A 12,284-nucleotide genomic window follows, 5' to 3' on the forward strand; every position below is an offset into this window, starting at 1 on the left:
AGGTGGGCAGTCAGTCCGAAAGGTGGAATTATTTTTTACTAGATTTATTAAGAACAGACAAAATGCAATATTATCAGAGTGTGGCTAATGACTCCAAGGGAGAGAGCCAGAAGGTAACATAGACACAGAGGCTCCCTGAAACACCGGCATACACCCACTTCACTGTCCACAAACCATGAGTCATGAGTGACCGCGTGCAGTGTGCAAACAACAGCACCAGCATCTCAGTTTACCCCATTAACCCCTGAATCTGCAGCCTTATCTACAGGGAAAAACATTAATTACCAAAAGCTAAACTAAACAAGTCAGTTTTTAGTCTAGACTTAAAGATTGAGACTGTGTCTGAGACCTGAACATATCCGGGAAGATTATACCAGAGTTGGGGAGCTTTATAAGAGAAAGCTCTTCCTCCTGCAGAACTCCTCTGAATTCTGGGAGCTACTAAGAAACCAGCACTCTGTGATCTAAGTAATCGTGGTGGTTCATAATTGAAGATAAGGTCTCGCAAATACTCAGGAGTGAGCCCGTTTTTGTGACAAGGATAGCAGCATGGAGGATGCGAGGCAGACATAAACACAGGGTAATTTATTTATGAGAAAAACTAAGAATAAACCAAAACTAAACTCAAAACAAGATCCATAAACAGACAGGACAACTAGACTTAACACTGAATAAACTAACAAACCAGAAACAAAAGAAACAGCAACCTGACTGGTGTGGATCAAGCACAAGACCAGATAAACTAACACTGAAAACACAGAGGCTTAAATACACATAGAGGGAACAGGAAAAAGAAAACACCTGGGCACAGGTAATGAGGGGGCGGAGCTACAAATGAACACAGGTGGGATTGCTGAAGACATGGGCGGAGACAAGAAAAGACAGAGAGCCATGTGCTATGGGCACATGGCTAGGACAACAAACAAAGGAGGGAAAAACATGGAAGCTGACAAGAAACAGGACAAGGACATGACAGTATGGCTTTATACGTTTAAAGGAGAATTTTATAGTCAATGCATATTTGAACTGGAAGCGATTGCAGAGTTAATAGTAAAAAAAATCTTTAAAAAACAAAGCTCAGTCAATGAAAAATAATAAAAAAAACTTAAGAACTTTAAAAGTATTCTTACTCACAGTCACAAAGATTATTATTTATCTTCTTATTAATTATTAACACAGTCTGCACAGATTAAACCTAAATCTGAAACTGAAAGTAGACATACAGCCCTGTTTATTGTTTGAATAATTAATATAAGGACACACCTCGGCAACAAAACACACCTTACAGTCATAAATTTCAATACTTTTACTCACAAGAAAAATGGGTGGAAAAATGGGTGGGTTCAGACAGAGGATCCAGATGTAAACACCTGGAAATTAAAGCTGAATTGTGGATCTTTTATGTCATATTAATCTTTTAATGTCAAACTCAAAAACTTTCAGTCTACAGTAGAAATAAAGATCTTGACCTTAAACGATTTTTGCAGGATATATGGGGAATTTGTAGTTAGTTTGTGTGTGTGTGTGGTTTTGTAAATTTTATTTAATATTTGGTAAAACCAGCCTAGTTCATAAAACTGTGTTTTTGCAATTTAAAAAAGCTGTAAAACACTGAGGTGTATCCAAACTTTTGACCGGTACTGCATTGCTGTAGCCCTGCCCTCAGCCTCTGTCTGCAGCTCCTCAGCCGGCAGGGGGTTGAACTTGAGCTCAGTTTGAGAGCAGTGGGGGAAAATCCTCCCACGTGAGGCTCTATAACGCCATCCCTGCGAGTCGCGCGCTCATTCATTACAACTCTTCAGCTCAACGCGAGCAGCTGCAGCCCGGACCACCGCTCGCGCCAAACTTTTCCCAACTTTACCCGCGCGACTCTCGCCGCGTGCCAAACTCCCGCGCGCCCGCCCTCCGGCAGCAGAAACCAGCAGCAGACTGAGCGCGTGCAGCAGCAGGATAGCGGACCATGCCTCGCAGCTCGCGCGCCGTGTATGGCACCGCTATCACCGGCGTGATCCTCATCGTCACCGGGGTCGCGCTGCTGGTGGCGGGGGTCTTCCAGAACATCATCAACAAACGCCTGAAGGGGGTGAGTTCAGGCTGAGAGTAACTAAAACTGAACGCTTCTGGAGCTGAACTGTATGATATAGTGTATTTAAGTGTATTATAGTGAGTTACAGTGAGTTATAGTGTATTATAGTGTATTACAGTGAGTTATAACGTATTATACAGTGAGTTATATTGTACAGTGAGTTATAGTCTATTATACAGTGAGCAGGGATGCTATACTGTTAGCTGTACTAAACTAACCTAAAACATAAGCTATAACTAACCAACTGCTCAAAGTAGACTGTCCATATATATGAGTGTGTTTATCAGCCCTCCAGAACTCTTTACATAACTTACAGAACCGTATTCCAGCCATTTACAGTTGTTTACATAATCCATCAATCTGTTTAACAGCCTTTTAGTACTGTTTAAGAAGTGCAATAAATCAGGCAGTGCATGTTTGCATCCCAACCCCCATCTAAAATCCTTAAAAAGTCTTTTTGGGGCACTTTTCCAGGTGTTATAGACCTGTTTTAAAAGCTGTATTTGATGTCCTTGAAATGTCTATACCAGTTTCTTTGTCAGACCTCGTGTTAGTTACAGCTTTATAGACATATTTAACAATGTTGAAGTCCTGTATCTTTGAAACTGGTCAATATTCTTATAAAGCTGTTGGAGAACTGTCTGAATGAACATGTTGATGTATATTTATGTATCTTTTAAAGCAGTTTTAGAACTTATTTTGGCCTTTAAAATGTAAGCCTTTTTCATTCATCAAACTGTTTTAGAGTTGTTACAGAACTGTCTGAAATAATTAATAACTTATTAGCAGCCTTTCGGTCCTCTCTGACAGAGTCACAATACTGTCTACCGGCCTTATAGACTAGTGAGCTGTTCTAAAACATTATGTAGTTCATTATAGTGTTATAGTCTTATTTAACTATTTTTTTGGGCTGTTTAAGAAGTGCACTAAATGTTGTACACATTATAGCATTATAGCATATAGCAGTAACCCAAAACTTTACAGTGCCTTATAGGGTAGTTTACAAGTCTTATCAAACTGTTTTAGAACTGTGTTGATGTTCTTAACATCCTTACACTTGTTTGCATCCTAACACCAATTTGAGAGTTGTATAGGACTGTTTAGGGCTGTTAATTAGAATGTTGTAATGACATTCTTGCAGGCTGTCTGTTTAAACATCTAATATTGAGCTAAATATCATTTATCTGTGGGGCAGTGGATTTGTGTTCTCTGGGATGATGGTGCTCAATCCAGTACTTTTGGATGAGTGGAGTTGGGGATGAGGAGATGTAATGGTGTTTATACAACATCCTGAAATCGTTACTCATGTTCTTGTCACAGCTTCGCTATCTTATAGAACTGTTTGAAAGTGCTTTAGAGCCTTATTGGCAGCCTTGTGCCGCTTTGTCTTTATATCTGACAGTCTTATATCTGACAGTGTTAAACAGTCTTATAGAATGGTCAAAACTATCTTACAGCGCTGTTAGAGAACTGCCTGAAATTCATTGAGACTTTTTGTGTTTTTTTGCCCTGATCATAGTCATAGCCCAATTGTGCACAAACAGCAAATGCACACACAACTTGTCTAGTCCTTGTAGAGAAATATTGCCAATAAAATAAGACTCTCTGGGGCAAAAGAGTATAATGTCCCAGGCTATTATTGTAAATAAGAATATGTTCCCAATGACTTGTCTGGGTAAATTAAAGGTTAAATAAATTAAATAAATAAATATAAGCATATTGGCACCATGCCAAATATTAGGTGTGGGCTACCTAGCCCCTCAGCATTGATCAACTGTGTTCTCTGAAATAATGATGCTCCATTCAGTACTTTTGGATGAGTGGAGTTGGGGATGAGTAGATGTGGTTGTGTTTATACAACATCCTGACCTCACTAACTCACGCTCTTGTCACTGAATGCAATCATATCCTCACAGCAATGCTCTAAAATCTAGTAGAAACCCTTCATCGAACAGTACAGACAGTTAATCCAACACAAGCAGGATAAGTGAACTCTTTTAAAACCATTTATTCATAGATTTCAGAAAGAAACACATTTCAGTGATTGAGCAGGTGTCGTAGACTGTGGTTTTGGGTTTAGAGCCATAGATGCATCTTTTCCTACACGTCTTTTTCCTGTGTGCACCTGTTTAAACGCTCTCATAGACACGTACACAGTCTCACAGTTCTATGTCATAGTCCTACGCTTTTGTATTTGGGAATTACACCCTTATAAACAACTGCCTCAGATGGTTGACTCTGGAAGTGTGGATGCTTTGGGCTGTTTGGAAATGGGATTTTGTATGAGTGTTTTTTTCCTCTGCTGAAGCTCACTCAGGGCTTGAATTAGGGATTGTGTGGTTATAAACAGTGGCTTTAGGTTGGAGAGGCAGGCAGAGAATAGCTACATTGTTTACAGGTTTAATTTATAGCATTAGATACTGGGGATGCACTAGATTTCCAGCATCCAAAGTTATTTGACCAAATATGGCAAAAGTAGCACTTTCACTGTTTGGCTGAATAAGTGAAAAGAAGGGCTGCATTGTCATTGCAATGTGCACATGCGCAACAGTCACATCGCAGGATGTGCGATGTCACTTAAGGCAATTAAAAAAAATAATAATAATGTTGCAATGTTTTGATTCTTGATACAAGAAGTAGATACACAGCGTTGTCTCTGTGTCTGTGTGTCTTGTGTCTGGGTTTTGAGTGCTTGGCGCTGACTCAGCACTTGATCGGTCCAGACGCAAGGCAGAACGCGGGTGGGGGTGGGGCTGGTGATGTCATCAATATATCTATATATATATATATATATATATATATATATATATATATTGTTGGAACCATACAAGGACCATACAAACACCAGTTTAAAGCTCATTTTTTTGTTCTTTAATGAAAGGATAGAGGTAGCTACACTGCTTTCAGTTTTTTAGAGGGATCGTAAATGCATGTTTTTGAGTTGTACAATATAGAACATAAATAGAACATCAACAGAACAATTTTATGTTACAACTTTAGATACTAGGAATGCTTTGAATTTATAGCATCCGAAAAGATTAGACTAAAAATGGCAAAAATAGCACTTTCATTGTTCGGCCAAATAAGTGAAAAGGCTACCAAACAATGACTTGCCTATGAGAGCGCTGCTATATACAATGCTAACAGGGAGTGTGGGAGGGAGCCAACAGGGATCCATCAAATGGCAGGTAAAATAAAGCATTCAACATTACATTTAACACTTTGTATCAGTTTTTCAGTACTCAGAACAACCTCTTCACAAACCGTCCATTTTTAATATTTCCTTACATCCATAGTTTTCGCAGAATAATTTGAATTTAGGTGCATCCCAATTAGATACCCTTCTCACAGTCTGTCTTCCATAGTCTTATACTGCTTTAGGTTAGACAAACAGTCTTCCACCACGCCTGTCTCACACTGTTACATGCCTGTTTTAAAGACTTACGCGTCTGTTTTATACGCTTGCAGGCTGTAAGTCGTGTTTATGAGTTTTCATGCCTGTCTTATAGCCTTTCACGCCTGTCTATCAGCCTTGTATGCCTGTTGTACAGTCTTGCGTACCCCTTATTGTGTTGAAGAAACTTGTTTACTGCCTTGCACAGATGTAGTACGAACCTGTTTACATTCAAACTCATCTCTCCGCAGCCCTGTTCACTCTCCTGTTCGTGATAATCCACCGTTAAACACACCTAACACAATCCTTCAGTAAACAGTGGAGCGCCAGAAAGTATCACCAGCTGCCGCGGCACAATCTCTTCTGTCAGTTCCACTGCAAACAGCTTCCAGATGTTTGAGGACATCAGCACCCCCCTAAAAGTCACGTTCACTTTCTGCTTCCGCCTACAACCAGGAAGCGTCACTAGGAGGCCGGTGCCAGCTGAAGTTTCTGTGGCTCTGTCAGCAGCCTGTGAGGACAATAACTCAAGCTGGTCATGAGCGTAGAGACAGTGGAGGGCTTTGTTGTGGATACATAGGCTTAAGTTGTTTATGAAATTGTCCTTCATTTTACCTTCATGCTGTACTATTGTGCTGTCGACCTGTTTACAGAAACGCTGCCTGGCAATATGTTGCTAAAAACAATGTATAAGAAAATAGCACTATTATAGAACTGTCTAAAAGCCTTGAAGGCTTGTTGAAAGCTTTACAGCCCTTTTAATGGGCTTATTGAGCTGTCTTAAAGGAGAAATCTGGTGTGAAATAGACTTGGGCTGTAGTGAAACATAATAACAAGTATGAACTGTTGTTGAATAGCCCACCTTTGTTTGCCCCCAGGATTCTGAAAAACAGCGCTTTAAGCCGATGCTCCCAACAGCCTTTTAATGTTAGAGATAGGGGCATAGCGTTGACCATGCAAAGAAATTACTATTTTTATACCAATTAATTTTAAGATGTTTTTTAAAATAAATGACTTGTAAATGGCTGCACGATATTGGAAAAAATTGACATTGCAATGTTTTTTTTTTCCAATGATATACAGGTCTGGAAAAAAAAATAAGAGACCACTTTAAAATTATGAGTTTGTTTGATTTTACCAAATTGAAAACCTCTGGAATATAATCAAGAGGAAGATGGATGAACAGAAGCCATCAAACCAAACTGAACTGCTTAAATTTGTGCGCCAGGAGTGCAGGCATAAAGTTATCCAAAAGCAGTGTGTTAGACTGGTGGAGGAGAACATGCCAAGATGCATGAAAACTGTGATTAAAAACCAGTGTTATTCCATCAAATATTGATTTCTGAACTCTTAAAAATGTATAATTATGAACTTTTCTTTTTTTTGCATTATTTGAGGTCTGAAAACTGAAAACATCATTTTTGTTATTTCAGCCTTTTCTCATTTTCTCCAAATAAATGCTCTAAATGAGAATATTTGTATTTGGAATTTGGGAGAAATGTTGTCCGTAGTTTATAGAATAAAACAACAATGTTCATTTTACTCAAACATATACCTATAAATAGCACACTCAGCTAAACTGATTCAAAAACTAAAGTGGTCTCTTATATTTTTTTCAGAGCTGTATCTATGCAATATTATGTTTGTTATTTTAATATTATTGCAGCCCTGCTTTACAATTATTTCCAAATATAAGTTTTACTTTAAAGCTTTAGATACTGAGGATGCTGTACATTACAGCATCAGGAGGACTGTCTTAAATCTTTGCCGACTTGTTTACTGCTTTAAAGGCCATTTTTACAGTATTATGGGATTGTTTTAAAGCCATAGAGACTCGTCTGCACTCCTGTAGACAGATCCTAAAGGCTTATAGATTTGTTGATGGCCTGTATTAAAGACTGATTAACTTGTCAAACAGCCTGTTAACAGCATTATGGGCCTGTCTTAAAACCCTTACAGACTTGTCTCTGGCCTTGTAAACCTATGTAGGTATCTTATTGAACTTAAAGCCTTTAAATTGCTATATATCATCTTCATTACAGTATCACAATGTATAGCAATATATTAAATCGTAACGCCTGTATTGTGATATGTATCATATACCCACATTTTTAAACTGCCCTTCTGAATAAGCTGTTTACTACAGGGTAACTGGACCAAAAGTACTGAACCTGGATTGGCTCCATTTGTCCATGTTTTGTAGTATGTTGTTTGGAAGCAACTAGATTATTTAATATGGGTTTGATACATTGTTTAAAAATAAACCAATATTTTTGTGCAGAAAGCTACATTTTTTTGCTGTTTTCTTTGATGAAAACATTTAAACCAAAGGAAGACCTGCAGAATTGGCTGAGCGCTGAAGCTAAAAACATGCAAAGCTCTTGTTACGTGGTTAAACTTTAACTCATTTCCAGAGAATGTAAGGGGTTCCAAAAACGTTTAATCTGCCGTGTGTGTTTACTATCCTCTGTTCTCTTTTTCTTTACACTCAGTTCAAACAGAACTGCACTCTGCATGAGTATTACAACAAAACAGCATGGTGGAAAATTAGTTGTTCAGTTTTGGGTTTTAGTATTCGGTTATGTTATTGTTATGTTAAAGGTGAGGTATATCTTTTTCCTGTGGGTCTTTTTCCTTAGCTGTTACTGGTATTATGTTATGCATGCTCTAGGCTGGTGTTCCGATAGTCTAGGTGGTTAAAAAGCTGCTCAGCCAGGCAGCAACATACCTCATACTGGTGAACTAGCTGTTTCGCAAGCTCTTGATAGAGTGAGGGGGAAGAAGGTATCGAGAGGCAGGGCAAGGTAAAGTGAGGGAGAGACACAAAGAGCAAGATAAAGTGAGGTACAGAATGAGAGGTAGAATGAGGCAAAACAAAGTAGAGGCAGGTAGCATGAGGCAGGGTAATGTAAAGTGAGGTAAAATGAGGTAGGGCAAGGTAGAGCGAGTCAGAGTGAAGTAGAGGCATGTAGCATGAGGCAGGGCAATGTAAAATAAGGTGGACCAAGGTAGAGTGAGGTAAAAAAAAAAAAGGTAGCGTATAGGGCTGCCACAAACGATTATTTTTATAGTCGACTAATCACCGATTATTTTTTATGATTAGTCGACTAATCGGATCATACGTTAATTGAATATAAAACACAGTTTATCACAATAGAATGCAGCTGCTATTATACAACCAACATTAGATTTCAGCTATATGCTAACTAAAAATAAAAACAATTAAAATCATAGTTCATTAAACCTTTAATGAAATATGCAGCTTGTTGTAACAGACAATTATTTTACTGTTTAGCATAAAGTGTAAACAACTGTGTAAAATAAGGATAAGGCACTGGCATTTATGAAACATCTCAACCGTGAGGTTGTTTGAACTATTATGAAAAAAAAGTATATTAATAAAAAATGCCTCTCTGTCCAGATATTGTGTACATTACCGTACACAGGGCAGCGGTCTGCACAGATCTGATTGGCAGAGGAGAGCGTTTGGTGATTTTACACCACACATGACTGATCTGTGAGTTTACTGCACCGAAAAGCACTGAAAACAGAAGCCACTGTCAGAATGAAATCCTTCTCTGTAGTTTATCGGTTTGGGACGGCATTTGTGACAACGTCTGGGTCCGGATCCGGATCGCGGTCCGCCTATTAGTGACCTCTGTTTTAAAGCTATCAAGATGAGTAAGTTAAGTACTAAGTTAACGCTCTGTTTACGCTAATTTTAGCAGCTAAATAGCAATTTAGCTTCTTCGTCATTTAATCAGCCACAACATGCCTCCTTTTCAGGTGCTCGTGCATCGCGGTTGTGCTGCCGAGGAAGGCAAGTTCTTCATTGCAGATATTGCATTGCACGAGTTTCACATTTATTTTCTTGGTGATCCCACACTTTTGAGTTCTGTAGCGGGGTAGCCATGAAACCAGAGCCTGTCTGTATAATGTCCTGAGATGTCGTCCACTACCTACCCCGGTTTCCACTACTGCGCATGTGCGTCCAGGACAGAAAGGCAGTCGCAGCAGTTTGGAGAGAAAAACAAAGAAAAAAAAAAACGACTAATCGACTATTAAATTAGTCGTCGACTATTTTAATAGTCGACATAATCGTGACTAGTCGACTAATCGTGGCAGCCCTAGTAGCGTAATAAGTGAGTGAGGTAGGGCAAGGTAGAGTGAGGTAGAATAAGGTAGAGTAAAAGGTGGAGGTAGGTAACATGAGGCAGGGCAACGTAAAGTTGAGGTAAAGAATGAGGTAGAGCAAGGTAGAGCGAGTCGTAGTGAGGTAGAGTGAGGTATTAAGGGGGCAGAGTGAGGTAGAGCAAGGAAAAGTGAGTCAGAGTGAGGTAGAGGTAGGTAGCATGAGGCTGGGCAATTTAAAATGAGGTAGACCAAGGTAGAGTGAGGTAGAATAAGGTAGAGTAAAACATAGTAAGGTAGAGCAAAGTAGAGATAGGTACTATGAGGCAGGGCCATGTAAAGTGACGTAAAATGAGGTAGAGTGAGGAATAGTGAGGTAGAGTTAAGTAGCGCGAGAGAGAGTAAGGTATAGTGAGGTAGATTGAGGTAGAGTGAGGTAGCAGGTAGATGGTATGAGGCAAGACAATGTAAAGTAAGGTAAAATGAGGTAGAGCAAGGAAGTGTGAAGTAGAATAAGGTAGAGTAAAATAGAGTGAGTCAGAGTAAGGTAGAGCGAGTCAGAGTGAGGTAGAGCAAGGTGGAGTGAGGTAGCAAGGTGACAGAGTAAGGTAGAGCAAGGTGAAGTGAGGTAGCAAGGTGACAGGGTGAGGTAGAGCAAGGTGGAGTGAGGTAGCAAGGTGACAAAGTAAGGTAGAGCAAGGTAGAGGCAGGTAGCAGGTGGTAGAGTGAGGAAGCATTAGGGAGAGTGAGGTAGTGTAAGTTAGTATGAGGTAGAGTGAGGTAGAGTTCCACAGTAAACACTCATCAAACTACTTATTAGTCCAGGATCGAGAGCAGGCCAAGCCAAGTGTCAGAAACCCTGAGAGAAGCTTAAATTATTTTATTTCAGATCTAAATTTATCTGGTTTTACATTGATATCGAAATATACAACAGCATTATGGCACAGCAGATTGTTTATGAGACACTATAATCTCATGTTTATAAAAGTCTATATTTTGGTGAAGCAGGAGAAATCGAGTGTAAGGTTCTGTTCTGATGTGTAGCCGTTGTGAGGTGTGAAGTTTTCAGAGCTACACTGATGTAGGGGAATCCCAGGCTACTGCATTTACTGTAAGTTGGGAGCTTTGCTGAGTGAGACACCTAACCAGTGAAGACGTATTGTTCAGTGGCGTGTGAAACGGGCTCAGAGCCGTTAGTCTGGCCACCACTCGTCCTCCAGCCAAGAGTATTATGCAAATCACTATACAGCACCGTGACTAACGTCTGATTGATGTGTTTGAGGAGACTGCCTGGGCTCTTTTATTTATCTCCTGTGAAGAAGAAGAGGGTTTCAGGCTACTTTTTTTTCTGATGTCCTTTTTTCCATCACTTTTTTTGTGAATGTGTTTAAGGAAACTTAATCAGTACTTTTGTAAAAAAAACAACAACATCTAATCTAATCTAATCTTACTTTAAAACTCCTCTTAAATCAAGACTTCTGAACAGAACTGTCAAGATGTACCGGCTCAAAATGTGTTGTGATAAACGATATAATTGTCATATTAAAGACCCATTAATTCCACTGATATTTGAAGATCAATGAATTTTTGATCATTAAGAGCATTCAGATGTCACAAAAAAATAAAAAATGGTTAAATATCTTAAATAAATGAGCAAAACTAATTAAATAAAATCTTGCAGACCTTGTAGATGGAGTTTTAGGCCCAATCCCATTTCACCCCTTGGTCCTACCACTTTCCCCTACCCCTTCTTTTCGAGTGTACCCCTTCCCCTTGAAACAGACTTACAAGCAGAAGGGGTAAAATCCTCCACCCTAAGAATTGGGACAACCTTTCAAGAAAGGGGGAAAATTGTGCAGAAACTAATTATTATTGCCAATCCCTAATTCCTTTGTAATGGGGAGCTGAAATTAGCTTTGATTAGCTTTTATTTTATTTTATTTTATTTGTCCATTCCGCCTTAAATGCTGCAGCCCCTGCCATCTGTTGCTCCATTTAAGGTGGAACGGGAAAGTTAGATAAGCTAGCTAGTTAGCTACTAAGACAAACTACTAGCAATCTTTTTTTATGCTTGTTCATAAGAATTCAGCCATAGAACATCGAAACTACACATTAAAATCTGGTAAAATAGTGCTAAGCGTCACTTTTTTTTTTTTTTACATTTATGGGTTTCTTTGGTCGCTTGTTCCGCCATTTTACTGGTGATTCTCATACCCCTCGGTTTGAAGTGTGCATCTGAACAATCTCCACTTGAAACCCTAACCCTTGCCAGTACAAGAAGATTACACCATGCTGACCGCAATCTTGGATTATCGTCCACCACCTGCCTCTGCAGTGGAGAAGAATGAGATTCTTTAAAAGTTGTGTAATGTATCCAAGGCTTTAATCATCACATGTTCGTCTCAGATCGCCTGGGGGTGTTCAGTAATCTCTAATATTGTTGCTTATGGTTTTGACACAGAATGATGTGAAATTGTCTATTTGTATGGATATTTACTTTGTATCCAGGTAAATAACAATATAATAAACGAGAAAAACATAGTGATGACCATACTTTACAATTTAGCATCCATACATAGTAGTGAACCTACTTAGTAGTGACATACAGCAAACAGTGCCTGGAGTGGTGGGCAACCATTGCTGCAGAGCAGTAAGATTTAAGGGCCTTGCTCA

The 12,284-nt window shown here is 39.2% G+C and overlaps 1 protein-coding gene and 1 long non-coding RNA gene across 3 annotated transcripts in view; both read left to right on the forward strand.

Moving 5' to 3' along the window:
- Positions 1 to 1,746: 1,746 nt before the first annotated feature.
- The window catches only part of scarb2b (scavenger receptor class B, member 2b), an 80,775-nt gene continuing 70,237 nt past the window's right edge, over positions 1,747 to 12,284 (forward strand). The window contains exon 1 of one of the 2 annotated variants that reach the window (XM_049466161.1): positions 1,747 to 2,083. In XM_049466161.1, the coding sequence (XP_049322118.1) occupies positions 1,961 to 2,083 (123 nt within the window). In that variant the 5' untranslated portion in view covers positions 1,747 to 1,960. The remainder of the gene's footprint in view (positions 2,084 to 12,284) is intronic. The other variant, XM_022676324.2, reaches the window with a different exon arrangement.
- Positions 4,948 to 11,784, forward strand: LOC125782368 (uncharacterized). The gene is made up of 3 exons (XR_007425008.1): positions 4,948 to 8,513; positions 9,612 to 9,661; positions 10,129 to 11,784. It is a non-coding gene; the product is annotated as an uncharacterized LOC125782368 (long non-coding RNA).

The sequence above is a fragment of the Astyanax mexicanus genome, chromosome 17, assembly GCF_023375975.1.
Source record: "Astyanax mexicanus isolate ESR-SI-001 chromosome 17, AstMex3_surface, whole genome shotgun sequence".
Lineage (NCBI taxonomy): Eukaryota > Metazoa > Chordata > Actinopteri > Characiformes > Acestrorhamphidae > Astyanax > Astyanax mexicanus.